The 17,931-nt window shown below is 62.2% G+C and overlaps 1 protein-coding gene across 3 annotated transcripts in view; it reads right to left on the bottom strand.

The window, feature by feature from the left end:
* Positions 1-732: 732 nt before the first annotated feature.
* The window catches only part of DIS3L2 (DIS3 like 3'-5' exoribonuclease 2), a 361,464-nt gene continuing 344,265 nt past the window's right edge, over positions 733-17,931 (bottom strand). For all 3 annotated transcript variants that reach the window (XM_067027175.1, XM_059053623.2, XM_067027176.1), the window contains 7 exons: positions 7,692-7,875; positions 6,915-7,001; positions 3,999-4,146; positions 3,491-3,621; positions 3,218-3,322; positions 1,821-1,922; positions 733-1,189 (listed from right to left, as the gene is read on the bottom strand). In XM_067027175.1, coding sequence (XP_066883276.1) covers positions 1,052-1,189; positions 1,821-1,922; positions 3,218-3,322; positions 3,491-3,621; positions 3,999-4,146; positions 6,915-7,001; positions 7,692-7,875 — 895 coding nt within the window. In that variant the 3' untranslated portion in view covers positions 733-1,051. The remainder of the gene's footprint in view (positions 1,190-1,820; positions 1,923-3,217; positions 3,323-3,490; positions 3,622-3,998; positions 4,147-6,914; positions 7,002-7,691; positions 7,876-17,931) is intronic.

Below are 17,931 nucleotides of genomic sequence, written 5' to 3'. Positions count from 1 at the left end.
CCGGGGAAGCCATCCTGTGTTTCTCTCGTCCGCTGGGGAAACTAGAAGCACAGGCTTAGGCCAAACCAGCAGGGGAGAGAGCCGAGGGGGGTGGCCTCCCACCTCTGCCCCTGGGTCCCCAGGGAATCACTGGGTGCTCAGGCAGATAGCGGGTAGTCGACCGGGCCAGGCCAGGGCCCCCAGGAGCCCATCTATCCCCCTCTGGTCAGGAAGGCCGGTCTGGGGGCCCCTCCCCTCGGGCAGGGCCAGGCCTCGCTCGGCCCCCAGGCTCCCTCGCTGCTGCCGGGGCACAGGATTGGGGCAGGAGACGCTGGGGCGCTGGCCCCCGCTAAGGAAGGTGGACAGGGCCGCCCAGAGCTCCGGCCTTAGAGGCGGGGGTGGGTGGCACAGGGCCCAAGCCCCCCTCCTGGGGTCATGGGGGTGGCCAGCCGGCAGAGACGAAGTGCTAGGCTGCGGATGGACATAGCTGCATGCGGTGCGGTGCCGGGTGAGCCTGCCGTCTCGCATACTAATTCCGTTTCTAATCAGCCAGAGTGAGGCGCCGGCATCAATCTGCCACGTGGCCCGCTCCGCGAATCATCCTGGAACTGCCGGGAAGGTTCCCAAGGGTGGCAACCCCAGCTCAGCCGTGAGGGGTGGAGCCTGGGCCAGGTCCCCCGTCCTGGGTCCAAGGGGCACCCCGCTACCCTGGCCACCCCGGTGCCCCACACAGCAGGCCGCACTCACACTTGATTTTATTCCATGACGCTGATTTACTGAAAACCCCCGGTTTCCTGGGCACGGACGGGCAGTGGGTAACCTGGCAGAAGGGCCGCTGGCCTCCCAGGAGGACCAGGTGTAGCCCTGTGCTGCTGAGCGCCGGCCAGGCCGCAGCCTCCCATTCAGCCCCACCCTCCCCCTCCAGTTTGAAAACCAAGCCGCAAAACTAAAATAGGATGGAAAAATAAAAACAAACCCCTCAGTTGTTAAAAACCAAATTAAAAATCCCTGTTGGTGCCCGAAGTCCCTAGTCCTCACGGGCGTGGGGGGGGGGGGGGCGGGGCTGGCGGCTTCAGTCCTGTTCCTCCTCGAGCTCGTCCTGCCAGTCGAGGAGGCCCTCGGTGCCGGGTCGCTTCAGGATGGCGCTGTACTTGAGGGCCGTGGTCTCTGCCCGCAGCACCACCTCCACCAGGCTGAAGATGCTGACGACCTGAGGCAGAGCAGAGCCCAGCGGGGGACGCGGGTGCCGGTGAGCGGGTGGCCCGGGGGGCCGTCCACCCAGCCGGGCCCCGGGGCCCCTCGCTCTGCCTCCCTAGGCCTCCGCCGGCCTGTCTGTAAGCGGAGCCTGTTCAGCGCTGAGGCCTTGGGGTCCCCGTGCAAAGCAGAGGAGCCACGCGCTGCTGTGGGCAATGCCTGCTGGGGCCGCTCAGCACCAGGGAGAAACCACTGGGGTTCGGGCCTGCTCTTTGAAGCGAGTCGTAGGTAAAACGCTGTTTCCTTGGGTCGGAGGTCTACGGCGTTCATCAGATTCTCAAAAGGACGCCCAAAGTTAAGGTCCCTGCTTTAGGGAGGTAGGCAGAGGCCCCTGCCTCTCCCCAGGGTGGGTGATTCCGGGGAAGGAAGGTGCTGCCAGAAAGCTAGGCCCAAGGAGTGGTGAGGCGGAGCCGCTGCCGGCCTCGCTGGGTAGAACCCGAAACCGCAGCCGGGAGCCGGGCGTACGGGGAGCCCAGGAGGGGAGGCCTGGGGAGCGCGCCCCAGGAGGCAGGCGGGGGCTCACCCAGAGCGGGGCGCACGGGGGCCCAGCGGTGCTCTGGGAAAGCTGCCCCAGCCCCGGGTCTGACCTGCTGCGCTGGCTCCTGCTCTGCGTCCTCAGGCTCCCAGACAAGCGTAAGCTCCGGCTTCTTGCCCACCTTCTGGAAACGGTATGACCGCAGGGGCAGCGCCTGGGGGCGGACACACCTGCATCTCAGGACCCAGGATCTAGGCACTGCCCCTTAATCTCTGACCCTGCAAGGCCCTCAGTGCTTGCAAGCAGCCCCCCGCCTCGGCCCACCTCTGACCGGCCTCCAGGGAGCTCCCTGCCCTGCTGCCTGACACTGGGCTGCTTGACCTCTGATGGGGGATGCCCGCACCCTCGCCTCTTGCCTCTGGCCAGCCTCTGGGAGGCCTTGAGAAGCCACCTTCACTGAGGGGCGGGGGTGGGGGGCACCGGTGGCTCCATGTGTTATTCGGGGCAGGTGGTGGGTCTGTCCTACCTCATCGGGGACCGTCCCTGTAGGGTCGAGGGGGACCGGGCACCTGAGGCTGGAGGGCTGCCGCCCCTACCGGCCCTGGGTCTGTTGGCACAGACTGAGTGCTGGGTTGTGAGCTAGGCGATCTACACCTGAACTCCATCCTGTTCAGTGAACTTCAGGACGAGAGCCCGACTTGATTCCTGCTGGACTCCGTTCTGTCCTTCCAGCTTTAATCCATTTCATTCATACCATGTTTATTCCACACTATGTGACACATTCCGCACTCCCCCAGGTCCTCTGGGTGTTGGGAAATTCAAAGCCAAGGTCAGGGGCCAGGTGGTGACTCACTAACCACAAGGTCCGCTGGAACAGGTCCCTCAGGTGGCATTAGACTGGCACCAAGTACCCTTGGAAAGAACCACGAATAAAGCACCCCCCAGGGCAGGACCCAGGCAAGGGCTAGCCTCTTCCTTCTTTTCAGGGGATACAGCTTCCGGGGTGGCCACGGACCATTCTCTCTGGACTTTCCTTCCCCTATGTTCCTTTAAAAAATCTCCCAAAGCCTGCCTACCCTGCTTCCTGTACTGGTTATGGATAGACCTGATCTCTGGTTGCTCGAGTCCTTGGGAAAGAGGCCCAAGCCTGACCCTTGGCCTGGATCCCTGACCCCCGGCAGGCGCGGCTGGCGGTCTCGGCAGGACCCACCGCGTGAACTTGGTGCCGAGCTCGAACCCACGGCCGAGCGAGGGGCGCAGCGTCCCTGCCCCACTGTGGACAGGACAGCGGGGCCCTCGGCCTGGGCTCCATCCTGCCCGCTCGTGTGTCTACCAAGGGCTGTCCCTGGGCCAAGACCCCGTCAGCTGCTGGGGAAACAGGGAGGAGAGCCAGAAGCGGGAATGGGGCAGGCAGGTGGGAAGGGAATGTGCTAAGTGGACGCAGCTCAGTGCCACCTCCGCCTGCCCAGGACGTCGCTAACCTTGGCCCTGGCAGCCCCCGCTACTCACGTTACAGTAGACGCGCTTCTGTACCCCATAGCGCAGCACCAGCACGTCGAAGGCTTGGCTCAGGACGCCCATCACCATGGCTTCCGACTCCAGGGGGCCGCTCTCCTGCAGGGCAGGGCTCCGGCCAATGCTCGGCCAGGGTATGCAGTTTCCCCCCAGGGCCCACCCCAGCTGCCGAAGTCCGCGGACTCCTGGAGCCCGCCCTGTGAGCAGGTGCTCTGGAGGGAAGGTGGGGTGGAGGGAAGGGGAGGGACGACAGGCTGGTGGCCTCACCTTGACCAGGATGGCAAAGAAGAGGCTGGCGCTGAGCTCCTGCACGCGCTTGGATGCCATGCGGCGGTCGTTGCAGTGGTCAGCCTGCTTCTGCAGGGCATCGGGCTCCACGTCTGGAAGCTCCCTGTAGCCTGGGCAGAGAGTGGTCGGGGGTCCACTGGCGGGTGCTCTGTGTGTGCCCGGCCTTGGCGGGGTTCTGGGCAGCACGGTGCCCCTGGCCCGGGTCAGATGGGGCCTGGGAGCCCCGCGCAGAGCTGAGGCCTCCCTGATGCCCAGGTTGGGAGGGCCGAGAAAGGCGGGCTTGCCGCGGTGAGGGCCCTCGAGCCCCTAGCACGTGCTCACAGGGGACGTTCTGGCACAGGCTCCCCTACTGCTTGGGCTGCCCACCCCTTGGGACCTTCACAGTCATGGCAGTGCGGCCTCTGGCCACGGGGCACCCACCCTGGGCGGGGGGAGTAGCCCTTAGCTGGGCACAGGCTGCCACCGCCCCCTGGGCCACACCCCTTACCCAGCGTGGCGGCCAGGAGGCGATGCACCAAGACGTCAGCGAAGCGGCGGATGGGAGAGGTGAAGTGCGTGTAGAGCGGCACGTTGAGGGCGTAGTGGCGGAGCTGTGCCTGGCCCTGCAGCACCCCCGAGCAGAAGTACGAGGCCATCTGGGGGGGCGGGGAGGCCCTCAGAGCCTGGCCGGGCCGGGCGCGGGCTGGGCGCGCTGTGCGGGCCTGGGAGACTCAGAGCCCCACGAGGGCAGCCTTGGGGGCGTGGGCCCACCTGCCCGGCTGCGGGCAGCTGAGCAAAGCCGGGCAGGCCCGAGGGTGTCAGGGGCTGCTCTGTGTGAGGGGACCCTTGGGGCTGCCATGAGACTGGGCGGGGCCGTGGGTGCCCTTGCCCCTCTCCTGCTGAAGGCAACGGCAGGTCTTGTCCAGAGCCCCTGTGCCAATGACCAGAAGTGGAGTGAGTGGGCCGGGGGCAGAGACTGTGTGTTTCTTGCTGGGAACCCTTAAGATGCTGACGGGTCTCCTCCCTCAGAGCCCTGGGGGACCTGCCACCAAAGCCCTCGGGGAGGGGAGGGGAGGGGAGACCCTGTGCTGAAGTCAGAGGACAGCTGGGGAGGAGCTGGAACTCATCCTCCTCCACAGCCGGTCACTGCTGAGTCTTAAGGGCTGTTACTGCCAGGAACCAGGAGGAAGGGATTGTTTCTGGTTTGCCCCCTCCCCAGGACAGGGCTGGGAGAGCTACGCTGAAATGGGGAGCAGGATAGAAAGCCCGTGGTCATGCCGGACCGGGGGCTGCAGGACTTCGCCAGGACACAGAGCCCAACACCACCATGTGGCCAGAACGGGAGGTAGGGAAGAAGGTCCAGGATGCCCTCCACCCAGAGCAAAACGGGTGCCTGGCTCTTCCTCTCTGGCCCTGGTCCAGCCTTTGGTCTTAGCCGACCTCCTGCCCTCTAGTCCGGATCCCTGCCCTGCTGAAGGCCACTCTTGCACCCCAGCACGTCTGTGGCCCCAATACTCCACCTCTCACCAGCCAAGGGAGGCAGCGGTTGGCCAGTCTCCCAGCCTCAGCCCTTCTTGTCCCTGACAACCTGTCCTGAGACCGAGACCCAGAGCTCTGAGTTCAAGAGGACCTCCTGCAGGGCAGGAGTTAGGACTGTGGCCCAAGGAGAGACGCTGAGTTTCTCTAGGGGCCCAGCAAAGAGCCTGGCCCGCGCGGTGCAGCTGTGCTCAGAGCCTCGGCCACGGGCCCCGAAGCCGCTTGCCCTGCGCTCCCCGAGTTCTCAGGGCTGGGAACCCAGCACCCGCGGCTGCCTGGGAGCAAGTGACCAGGTCCCTCTGCCAGGGCCAAAGTCACACCCTCGTGTGTTCGCTCGCTCCCTCCCTTGCCACCCGCTCACCCTCCCGTGTGCCGCACAAACGGACAGCCGGCTCCGGTTACTCTGCGTACGACGGACGCAGCTGGTGGTGCCCTGCTCGGCTACCCAACTCTGCGTCCCTTCCAGCTCGCACTGGGCCCTGGGTTACATCTCGGGTAAGTCACTGAGGGAGGGAGCAGCCTCCACTGTGAGCCATGTTTGGACCTTGTTCTCAGATGTGGCCCAGTTCCCCAGACGAGCTGAGGTGAGGAGGGCAGAGGGCCCTGGCTCCCTTCCTGGGCGGCGAAGGCACCTCTGGGCAGCGTGGGGTGCATGAGGACCCAGAACTGGGACACAGACAGGGAACCAGGCCCCAGAGCCCCTCTGGTCACCCCCTAACGTCAGATCGCCAGGCACAGGCTGGCCTCTGAGGTTACTGGCAGGCAAGGCCAGGAGAAGTCCGGTCTTTTTCAGGCTCTGGGTGACCCAGGAGAGGACTCCTTTCCTTGCAGCTCCAGGGCTGCGTTGGCCTTAGAGGTGGATGGATGGCTTCCAGAGGCTGGGGGCAGGGAACGGCAGCTCCATTGGACCTGTATGTGGTGTCAAGCCCAGTGGCCAGAGACACACGCCCCCCCCTCTCCGTGGAGGGTGCTTTACAGCGCCTGGTATGGGGCAGACGTCGGTGACTGGGGGCAGGGTAACGGCAGCCAGACCCAAACGGACCTGATGGTTCCATTCCTGGCAGAGCGGCGAGGTCTCAGAAAACAAGTCGGTTGTGACCAGCCGAGATGATCTGGTTCTTGGGAAACAGACTGAATCTGCCCATGACTGAGCCCCTCAACGACGGTCTATCACTGCTCCCAGGCCGGGCCCACCGCTGGACCCATTAGCATCCACAGCTCCCGCTGACCTGACGGCCCATGGGGGTGGTTCCTTCCCAAGACGCTCGGCCCCACAGGGGCTGAAGCACGGCCTCGGAGAGCTGAGACTGGCCGCCGGGAGCAAGCTCACTGTCTACCTCCCCGGCGGCCGGCCTGTCCTCTAGCTGCAGACACAGCCTCACGGCCTGACTTCCCCCTCTCCCGACCGGTTGGGACAGGGAGATTCCTCTCTCTGAGGCCCACAGGCCACCGTGGGGGCTAAGGACCGCCCCCCTGTGCAGGCTGCTCTGGGAGACCGATGTTCTCTCTCCCCTCCACGGTCCCCATCTGACCATGAGTTGCTGACCAGGCCCCATTCCCTTGCCCGAGCTGGTCTGGTCTGTGGGGTCCGGGCCCTGGAGTCTTGGGATGGGCCCTGGCGTGGCTCCCCGCCTGCTGCCAGGAAGCAGAGCCCCAGAGGCCATGCAGGGGGGCAGCAGGGCAGCGGGGCTTGAAACGCCTCCTCTAGCTGAGCCCACAGGCAAGTCTGAGCAGGAGGCAGCAGATCAAGCTCAGGAGCCCAGGGCCTACCTGTGCTGGCTGTTGCCTGGGGGCATCCTCCCCAAACCCCCCCTAAGGCTCCCCGAGCCCGCGGAGGCGTGGGTGCCCCGGGGAGAAGGGGGAGGGTGGAGGACTGGCCCTCCCTTACCTGCATGGGCCGGGAGCACATGTTGGTGAGCACCTCCTTCTGGGCCCGTGAGTACTTGTCATCTCCGAATGTCTCCATCAGACTTTTCTGGAAGGAACCCATGTGATATGCAGTCAGGCTTGGGGAGAGGCTCTGGGGCCCCATCACCCACTGATCATCTGGCCCTGGGGAGGAATGGTCAGCCGAGGGGCCCAGCCCTGTTCAGATGGCCACGGGTGGGGGGACAGGGGGGCCGGCAGCCCCCAGACTGTGTCCCACACTGGGTCTGCCTCGAGGGTCCTGGCTTGAGGTCAGTCCTTCCACGTCCAGCTGCCTGGCCTGGGCGGGCTGGTTTACCCCAAGCCTGGAGCACAGATGGGGACAGTCTCCCTCCTGTGGAATGAGAGCCGAGGCCATGGATTCCTGAGCCCCGTGCTGCTCAGTTCCAGGTGGGGAGCATTTGATACCCCTTACCGTGAAAAACAGCCTCTGGCTTCCAGTAATCCCAGCCCCTACTGAAAGCCCCTGGGTCCGAGCACTGGCCCACCCCTGGCCACAGGAGGACCCCTGCCCACAGCTGAGCCCCGAGGGGACACCCTCGGTCTCCCGGGCACCCCGCCAGGCCCTGTGAGCTGCAGGCGTTGTCCCCAGGCCCTCCCATCTCCCTTAGGGTCGGGGGGATCTGGCTAAAGGGTAACGGACCCTGGCGGGATGCAGAGGCTGCTGAGCCCGGCTCCCAGGCCTTCTTCCTCCTTCCCTAAGCAGGGCCTCCCCTGCCCCCGTGCTCCCAGGACTCACATGGAGGGCCCCTGCAGAGCTGAAGTCCATGGGCAGCCCCATCTGGTCACAGAATTCCACCAGGTCATTGAGCATCTTGGTCTGGGGTGGGGGGTGCCGCCGTAGCAGGGCTCGCTCGGGGAAGGTGCAGTGGATCTTGCGGGCCACAGCCATGTTGGCCAAGAGCATGAACTCTTCCACGAGCCTGCAGCGGGGAGGGACCGCGGGGGTCATTCTTTCCTGCTTCTCTGCTAGCTGGCTCTCTTGCACCCCTGTCTCAGCTTCAAGATGCCCTCCCGGCATTCGATCTACTTTGTTCCTGCAAGCTGCTTTCCCCCTCATTGCTCGGCTCCTGCCCCTCACCGCGCTAAGCAGTCTGTACTCTTCTCTGCTGATGTGTTAGCTTGTGCACCGTGTCCCCTACTAGATGGGAATCCTGGAGAGCAGGGATGGTGCCTCTCTTATTCCCCGCTGTAGCCCTGGTGCTTGGGACCTCACCTGACCCAGAGAAGGTGCTCAGTAAAGATCTCTGCTGAGTGACTAAGCTTCCCAGAGCACTGGAGGGGGGGGCATGTCCAGCTGTAAGAAAACACTAGGCCCGGGCAGGCCTTGAGAACCCAGAGGACTCTGCAGGGGGGCGTGTAGAGGCAGCCGCGCAGACCCAGGGCCCCCCGTTCCCAGGAGTACGCGGCTTCTTTTCCGCCTGGAAAGATGAGTGTTTCTGAGGATGAACAGGAGAGTCACAGAGGGCAAGATGAAAGCCGTGCGTTTTGGGACAAGACAAAGGCGTTGCTGAGGTGTTCAAACCACGGAGCCAACCTTCTAGGAGCCAACCCTCCAGTCCTGCGTCGCCCGAGTGTGATTAGGGTCCACGAGTGCGAATGGATGCGGCTCCAAAGCAGGCCAAGAGTCACAGGGAGGAGCAGGGGCTGATGGGGAGGGCAGAAGGGTGCCAAAGTGCAGGAATCAGGCAGAGGGGGACGCTGCGTCCCGGCGCTGAGCTCAGCACCACCCTTAGCCCCCCGACCTGGGGCAGGAAGCCACGTGCTGCTGTCCCGCCCAGGGCGCCCGCGGAGGACAAGTGGATCAGGCACGTGTACGTACGAGAGCTGAAGCCTCCAGGAAGGGGGGTGGGTGTGGGCTGGTGCCCTACGTGAGGAAAGCCTCCTCCCTTGGGGAGACGCTTGGGGCCTTGAGCAGCTTAGGGGAGCCTCTTCCCAGCCTTTAATCTGAAGCTCTAGGTTACATGTCAAGCCCACGCTTCCCCCACAGAGGCAGGAGAGGTCAGGGAGGAAGCTCTGGCAGAGGCCTGGCAGCGGCTGGAGGCCTGAAATGAACGTCCCCTTCTGGAGGGGTGGGCAGTGCCTGCAGTTAGCCTCGTCCCCTCCCCGAGCTCTTGGGAAGAAACAGCCTCCGGGGGGACAAGAGCGTGAGTGGGCAGAGCCCCGCCTTCCCCAGGCTGGGCCTCCACGCTGAGGGGTGGCTCTGCTCTGCCAGGCTGTCGCCCAGAGCGTGTCTGTCTCCCTGCAAAGCCCAGCCCGTGAGGAAGAAGGGCTGTGGAATGCCCCAGGGCAGGCACCTCCAGGACCAGGCCTGGACCTGGGGAGGAGGCCCGCCCATGGCCTGCACGCCTGGCTCCTCCTGTGTGGGCACTGTGCTTGCCGACCCCCAGCCCACCCCCCACCGTGGGGAAGGGCTTGGGGGAAGGGCTGCAAAGGTCAGGTCTCAGTGGCCCTTCCGCCACGCGGGAGGCCTGGGTGTAGAATGAGTTTCTTCGTTCCCCGCTGGGTTGCAGCAACAGTCTTTTAAGCGGCCGTCCTGCCTCCCACCCCAAAACCTGTCCTTGAGCATATCACTTCCTGCTAAAAACCCTCGAGTTCATGCGCTAGAACCCGACCGCCAAACCTCCCGAGCGAGGCCTACATTCTAGCTCCAGCGTGTTCTTGCCGTAGGACCCTGAACAAGTTACCGACCGTTTCTGTTCTATTGTCTTGAACGTAGAACAGGGATAATAATAGCATGTGCTTCACAGAGTGGCTGTGAAAACCAACAGGAGTAAAACATGTTCCAAGGGCAGACCCTGTGCCTGGCGTGACGTCAGCCTCAAGATATGGGAGGTGCTGGGAATTCCCTGGCGGTCCAGTGGTTAGGACTCCGCCCTTTCACTGCCGATGGCTTCGGTTCAATCCCTGGTCCTCGGGGAGCTAAGATCCTGCGAGCCTTGTGGCAGGCCCCCCCCCCAAAAAAAACCCCCAAACCAACCAACCAAACAAACAACCTGAAAAAAAGACACAGGAGGTGCTTTCCTCTCTCTTACCTTCCATGCTAAGTGGCCAGCAGGGGGTCTCTTTGTGGTGCCCTGTGATTTCCATCCCTGCCATTTGTCACCCTCCTTTGACCTTTCCATGTCTTCCCTGAAGGGCATCTCCATCGCTCCTGGGCACTTACTGCCTGATTAGATACCTGGCAACAAGGATCGGCCTGTCTAGGGCCACCTGTGTCACAGTCTAGCACCATTTGACTCTTCACATTTGGTTTTCATATTTAGATCTTGTCATCTCGAGAGGAGTCTCGAGTCCTGCTAGACTGATGTCTGACCTGATGTCTTGCCTTCTGTTGGTCAGACCCTGCAGAGCACCATCACATAAACGCTTCAGATGCACCAGTCAGCCATTCGTTTGTTGCCTACTCAGCACACGTGACTGTGTGCCGGGCGGTTCCCGACTTGTGTCCCCATGCAGTCCCAGTATCACTGTGGGTCGGGGGCACACGGGCTGCTCCTTGGAGCCTTGCCGTCTAGTTCAGCTCCAGGCTTGGGCGAGGAGGGAGCACCTGTAACCTTGGGGCAGACCCTGGGCTGCGTTTTGCAAGCGTGGCCAGCAGGGGCCAGCATGGCCCCATAAGAGGGTTGTGGGAGCTCAGGCTAGGGCAGGGCAAGCAGCAGAGCAGGGCTGGAGGGGCGGGGCTCCAGCCTGTGCCCCGCCCTCTCTAACCTCACCCCCACCCCTTGGGTCAAAGGAACTGAAGGTTCAGGGAGCCTCCGAATGAGGAGTTGTGCTCTTGCTCCTATTTCCAGGGGCTCGCCTGCCTCAGGATCTCATATAAGGAGGAGAACCGGGGGAGGGACAGGAGGCTGGAGCTGATACACGAAGCCCCAGGCAGTGGTAACAGTCCTCAGGCAAGCTGCTTCTCCAGCGACCCCCAGTACAGTCTCACGAGCCAACTGAGGCTGGGGAGAGAAAAACAAGCGCGCTCCCGTTGCCCTGAAAGTCTTGCGAAGCTTTGGTCGCAGGGGCTGCCCTTGGACAGGCCCCTTCTACCTCTGGGGGCTCCACATCCCTGAGTGTCTCAGCCCGCCCCTCGGGACAGGGGTCGGGAGTTAAGAGGGCAGCCTCCCTCCAAGACCGTTCAGAGATACGGCCCATGCCTCCCAGAGAAATGTCAGTGTCACCTAACAGGGAGGTGGCCCAGCAGTGAGCCCGAGCCCGATCCCTCGGTGCTACCACAGCTCCTTAGTGTCCCAGGATAGCTGCAGGGACCATCTCCCCACAACCTGTCCGCAAAGTCCTCCTTACACCCCCGGGTGGGGGGCGGGGTGGAAATGCAAGCCCGTGGGCGGGAGAAAGCAGAGCAGGGCCTGGAGCCCGAGCCCGTCCAGCCCTGGGGTGCCCGGGAGGGTGCAGCAACGATGGCGCGGGTGCCCCCACGCAGCGTGGCAACAGGAAGGCCAAGGGAAAGGCAAGCGATCAGCAGCCAGATTGCAATGAGTTCAGGATTCACCGTCAGAAACGGGGCCGGGCAACCGGAAGGGGAGCCGGGCTGGCCAGTACTGGGGCGTGGGTAGGTGGGTGTCGCTGCTCTCATCTGGGCCAGCAAAGGGGCCCGGCTCCTACAGGGCTCCACAGGGCCTCCTCACGGGTCAGTTCCTGGACTGGCCAGCAGGGGGCGCCCAGCATCTTCCGGCCGCAGGACCTGGGACGTGGCAGGAGCAGCTTAGAACGCAGCAACTTCTGGGCAGGAAAGGAGCCTTACTTTATAAACTGCAGCCCTGCGGCCCAAGGTCCAGGGGTCCCTGGGCATTCAGTGTGGGAACTCAGTGTGTTCTTCCTTGGCCAAAGTCAGCTCTGGGGCTGAGGGCTTTGCTCAGTCAGGGAGAGTGAACAGCGCTCTGAGGGAAGGCAGGCTTGTTAGAAGAGGCGCTCCCACAGCTGACTGGTCAGCAAGCACCCCTTCACCCTGATCTCCTCCTGCCTCTGAGGGGCAGAGCTGCGTGCCCAGGCCCGCAGCCAGAGATCAGAGATGCTCCAAGCTGTCCTGGGTGGTTAGGATGTCCTCTGAGAACAAGCTGCACATACTGACTGGGGTGTGAAACCCAAGCAGGGGTGGAGCCCTGCAAGCTGCCCTGGACTCAGACTTGCTCCCTGGTCTGGGTACCTGCCCTGATCATAACCCAGCCCCGGCCCCAGCACGCACAGGCATGAGCTCACTCCCCTCTGCAGGGGAGGGGGGCGGGCTCTGGATCTCAGCAACTGCCTGACAACTGCTCTAAATAGGGCTCAGGAATGGCCACCAGCCAGGATCACCTTCCAGAACCGCAAGCCAAATCCTCAGAGCCGGGGCCTTGGTCTCAGGTCTGGCATCTGCTGAGCATCTGGAGCTCAGTGCCACCAGGGGCCCCAAGACCCTGGAGGGCTGGGCCGGCTCTGCTGTGATAGACAGAGGAAGGTCTAGCCAGGGGGGCCGTGCCAGGATGCAAGCTCGGCAGCACTAACCCCGCAGCGCCCCCACCTACCTGTGCTCTGGGCCTCCAGGTGCTGGAGGGAATGCTTCTCAACCCAGGGAGGAGGTGAGCAAGCCTGGAGCCTCAGAGTCCCTTGCCTGCTATGGCAGATGGCAGGTAAAGCCCGCAAGCAAGCTACACACAAGTACACACGCTCCTCACGCAGCAGAGATGCCTTGTCTAGAATGGTGTGTGCCAAGCTGTGTTAACGTTACTTACTTAACAAAAAAGTAGATATATACGAAATGCTAGGGCCTTAATGCATGTGATTTTTTTATTATAGGACGTCCCTTTGCCTTTAAGATGCTAACATGCATCAGGATTTGGTGGGAAGGAGCTACCGGGATGCGGCATTTACTGCTCACTGATGGTTGAAACTGTTTGTGTCGCATCTCAAAGGATGATGTTTGGGAAAGGCTGCTCTACCTTACAGGGCTGAGACGGTGGCTAAAAGAGAAATGGGCTAAAACGTTTGCCTCTTCGGAGGAAGGCTGCCCAACCTTGTTCATGAAGAAACTGGGTGCGTTCGTGGTCGCAGGAGGCCCTCTGGTTGGGCGGCTGGGCGTGGCGCAGGCTCCTCACCTGTCCTGACCCACCTCCTTCCCCGCTGCGAGCGCACAGCCCGGGCAGCTGGCGAGGAGGAGAGGTTAGTGGTTGCCAGCTCGGCAGCTTGCCTTGAGTCTCCACCCTGCCACTCGCTAGCTGTGTGATTTCAGATACATTTCTTAACCTCTCTGAATCTCAATTTATTTACCTGAAAACACTGGGCATACGACAGACAAGTGCGTGGGCTTAAATAAATATGACATTATTATTATGCACACCGTGCAAGGGACTGGCCTGGGTGCCCCGACCCTAGGGTTTGGGCTGAATACAGCAAGATCCCGCCATAATGCCACCCCCTCGGTCCAGGCCTCCAGCTCTTAGCGACTGGCCTCCCTATCTCTAGCCACTCCCTGCCGTTTCAGGCTTCACACCCAGAGAGATGCTTTCTCTCTCAAAGGCAAAGCTGGCTGGGCGCGGCCCTCTCCTGCCTGAAGCCCTTCAGGGGCGACCACTGTCCTCGGGATAGTTCCACCCCCTGGTCAAACGAGGTTTTCCAGGCCACCTCTCGTCATGTGCCCGGGTCACCTCTCCCTTCTCGCTGCCCCCCTAACCCTCACACTCCAGTTACACTGAATGCTTCTAAAAAATATATATATTTATTTGGCTGCATCGGGTCCTAGTTGCAGCCCACAGGATCTTTCTCGTTGAGGCCTGCGGGCTTCTCTCTAGTTGTGGCATGCGGGCTCCTGAGCGCGTGGGTTTAGTTGCCCCACGGCATGTGGGATCTTAGTTCCCCGACCAGGGATCAAACCTTCGTCCCCTGCATCGGAAGGCGGATTCTTAACCACTGGACCACCTGGGAAGTCCCCATATTGAATTCTTGGGGCTCTTTCTTGCTTCTGTCCATTTGCACTGCTGTCCCCTTAGCCTGGAATCCTAGACCGTTCTCCCCCCATCTCTTGCTGTCAGATGTCCTTTCCTCTGGGGAGGCAGCACGAGGTGCCCACCTGGCTCCTCTGTGCCTCCTGGGCGTCCCATTCCTATGCCATCACAGCACTTAGCCCACACGGCTGTGATCACCCCTCGGATCGTAGGCTGTGCCTCCCCTCCCCACCCAGTGCCGCCGACCCTGGGCCCAGTGCGAGGCCCGGCACCGTGCAGATGCTCAATAAATCTGTGCGCGATGAAGGACTCCCAGCATGGCGCACGCTCAGAAGCTGAGAGGGCCCCTGCCCCAAAGCCCCTTTTCTGCGTGGGCACACAGCCCTCACGCATATACTTCTGACCCCTAACACTGGCTGCTAGAGGTTGTTGAAAACATAAAGCTCTGCCTAAGAAGCTGACATCATTCCCAAGCACCGAGAAAGAAGCTGCGCCTTCCCTTGCTCTTTGCCCATCCCCCGAGTCTACAGAGCACCTGTCCCCACTCACAGCAAGCTGGTGGCATTTGTCATTTAACCCCCCCCCCCCCACAGCCATTCGTTTGTTTGTTCACTTACTCAGCCTCAAACCTTTTCGGAGCTGCTGCTGTGGGTGGGTGCAGGGAGAGACGGAAGAGACATCTATTAAGCACCTGTGACAGAGGACAGGCGACAGCCTAGGTGTGTCCCATTAAATCCTCCTGCAGCCTGGGAGGTGCTTCCACCCCTTTCTAATGTGTGGGGAAGCTTAAGGTGCAAAAAGGAAAGGCGATCAGGCCCAAGTCCCACATCTCGTAACCGGCAGCTGGGTTCGCCACCAGTTTGTGTGACCTGGACGCCCTGCTGCCTCTGCCATGTCCCGGGCCCTGCTGCCACCAGGAAGCCTTGGCCTGCCCTCCAGGAGCCCCCAGCCTCGTGGGGGGTGGGGATACACCCACAAATATAAGACCAATTTCAGGAGACTGCCAAGAGGAGGGAAACACTTCACTTGAAAGGGATAAAAGATAAAGGTGTGGACCTTTAAAGGTGTGGGAAAAACATGCATCAGCCATATTCGGAAAATAAGGAGTCAAGGGAAGTGGGAGCAGGGCGAGGAGGTGAGGGTGGGGACCTCTGGGGCCCAGGGAGCCGGACTCCAGGATGGGGCTGCGCGGGGGAGCTGGGGGAGGCTGCTGAATGAGGACGCCACGAAAGGGAGGAACACGGTGGCGGTGGGGCACAGGCTCCAGAGGCCCGGCGCAGCCAGCGGGTAGCTGGTGAATCTGAGGGTCTGCAGGCCGCAGCCAGAGGCAGCAAGAAAGGCCAGGGCAGGTCCGAGTTCAGAGCTGCACGCAAGGTGAGGCTCTGGGAGCGGAGGGGAGGGACCTCAGAGGGTGATGAGGTGGCCCAGAAGCCCACATGGCCTAAGAAGAGGGAGCCAGTTCCAGCCGGGCAGTTGTCCCCCGTGCAGACACTGAGCTGAGTTGGAGGAGGGCCCTGGAGAGGGCCTCCGGACTCGGCAAGGAGGAGCCTGTGGCCGTGGCCCTGAGGGTGGGGAAGTTGGTTCCGAAGACCAAAGATTCAAGGGTGAGGGAGGCGGTCCAGTGGGGACTCCTCTCAATACATTTGTTGGTGAAAGAGGTCATAGTTTGAAAAGAGGGTGAGAAGGGCCTCTGTGCTGTTTTCTGATTGCTGTTTTAAGTTTCCAAAAGATCTGACTATGTTTTCAGAGGCAAAGGAGCTAATGGGAAAGAACCTGGGGGTTAGTACCAGACCGACCAACCGTCCGGCAGGAAGTGGCTACCGGGGGAAGAGGCTATGTATCCTCGCCACTGTGAGCTCCCAGCAGGGGAGGCTGGCCCCCGAAGTTTGGGTGGAGAGGAGGAGGCTTGTCTGCCCCCCCCACTCTGCTGAAGGAGGACCTCAGGGGAGACCGTGTGTGACGAGCACGCAGGTAACCACGGAGTATCACCCAAGGCCGGTCCCTAAAACTGTCTTCTCAAGTCCACTGGGCACAGGAGAGAAGAGAAGGGCCCATACCTGCCAGGTCAAGAGAGGCCCCTGGAATACGGCCTAGGGACAGGGCAGCCTCCGTGGGCCGACGCAGGGTTGGGGCAGGCACAGTCCAGACTGAGGTCAGCGCTGGGCTGGCCAAGCCAAGCGGGCTACGCTGTGCTCCCACAGAACTCCCAGAGATGACGGAGGAGGCTCGCACGGGCAGCCAGCGGGGTCTCGGCCCAGCGTGGTGCCGGCAGGCAGGGCCCCGGCCCTCGGCCTCTCCACTCCTCTGCACCTACACTCTCAACGCTGCCTGGCCAGAGTGGCCGAGCCTCCAAAGATGTTCCATTTCCAGATCCATTTTACCAGGCTACCAAGACGAGAAACGCACCCAGCCCTTTCATACCCAGAACACTAAGAACGTGGCTTTGGAAGTGACCGGGGAGCCGGGCAGCCAGGGCAGAGTGGCATGGCTGCTGCCCAAACCTGAAAACGCATCCATTTGCAAAGATCAAAACCAAATGGGAAACTAGAACTGCCTCTTCTGCCCTCAGCCACCAGGCACTCCTTAGCAACTCTGCGGGAATCTCATGCAAATGGAATTAGGCCGCTTACAGAGATTGTTCAATTAGCTCTCGGTGAAAACTGCTAACTTGGAAATTTGATAAGAATTGCTCCCAGCCAGTTTCAAATTCATTTCTTCTGAAGACTAAATTTTCCCCACTTGGGCACATCCTCACTGTGGGCCAGGAGCCCTTGGGCTCCGCATTGGCCGTGAAGGCAGCCGCTGGGCCTCTCACAAGGGCTGTGCACCCGGGCGTGGCCCCTTCTCTGCAGCTGAGCAGCCAGAGCGGAGGCACTGGCCACCCTCAAGGGGCCCCCCAGCTGCTCTCCCCGCAGCCCCTGATTGAGTGTAGTGTGGTGGAAAATGCAAGGACCCAGGAGCCGGTGAGATGGGAAGTCAGCGGCTGGATAAGCACTAAAGTGGAAGCTGCTGGGGATGGGAAGGGAGCTCAGCCGCGAAGCTCTCTCCCAGGCCAGGGTGGAGCTGGTAGCCCGGAGCCAGAAAGGGGCTGCCTGGAGGGAGGGAGCCGCAGGCAGTCTCCCGGGTGGGTGGGTAGGTTGGGGGAGCACCGAAGGAAATGCAGCAGACTGACAGAAGGGCACCCAGCTGCAGGCCTGAGCGGAGGGTGCCCGGGCCGCCGCTCAGGCCTCGCGCTGACCCCTCTCCTCCTGGGCTCACTGCAACCTGCTGAGCGTTTCGGACATTCCCATGAAACCACAGGGAAATGAATGGGGCCGAGTTCACAGGCGTGGAAAACCCCAGAGGAGAAGGCCTCTGGAGCCAGACATAACAGGCCCTGCGGGTGAAGCCGGAGCCAGGTTTCCTCTTCTGGGAGGCTGAATCCACTCCAGGGCCTTTCTATAGGTTCAGCGGGCGGGGCCCAGCTGCCGCGAGGAGGCACGTTTCAGCCGCTTGTTTTTCTACCTCAGAGGACATCTCCAGAGGCTCCAGTTCAGAGAGGCCCTCGGGCCCTGCCAAAGGGAGGCCCAGTAGCTGCGGTAGGGAGCGGGGAGGGGGCTTGCCGGGAGCCCGGTTGACAGGCAGAAAGCCCTTTGTCAGCGTCAAGAAGCTCGAGAAGCCTCGCTCCCTTCCCAAGGTTCAGGGCTCTGCTCTCCAAGGCACCGGGCGGACCTGCGCGCTCGTGGCAGAAAACTCCCCCTAAGCAGAACCAGGTGGCAGTTTGTGCCGTGTGACCTTGAAGAGCTGGGTAATTAGGGCTCGCTGGCTCCACCGAGGTGTTGACAAACATGCCTTTCTCCACTTCTAGCCGCTGTCCAACTGGAATTAGAGCCTCTGACTACAGGAGGTACGGCCAAGACGCGCAGAAGTCCCGCCACCTCCGGGAGCCGCTGTGGTGGCCCCAGTGGCTTATCTGCCCTAGGTGGACTACCTGGCTGGTGTCCCTTTCAGGCCCCAGCCCCAAAGCGGGGGCCGGTTCGGCAGCCCTGGATAATGGACAGAGCCCGGGCAAGC

This window comes from Kogia breviceps, chromosome 2 (assembly GCF_026419965.1).
Source record: "Kogia breviceps isolate mKogBre1 chromosome 2, mKogBre1 haplotype 1, whole genome shotgun sequence".
In the NCBI taxonomy this organism is placed as follows: Eukaryota; Metazoa; Chordata; class Mammalia; order Artiodactyla; family Physeteridae; genus Kogia; species Kogia breviceps.
The sequence above is the reverse complement of the archived record's forward strand: the minus strand, read 5'-3'. Positions and strand labels throughout refer to the sequence as shown.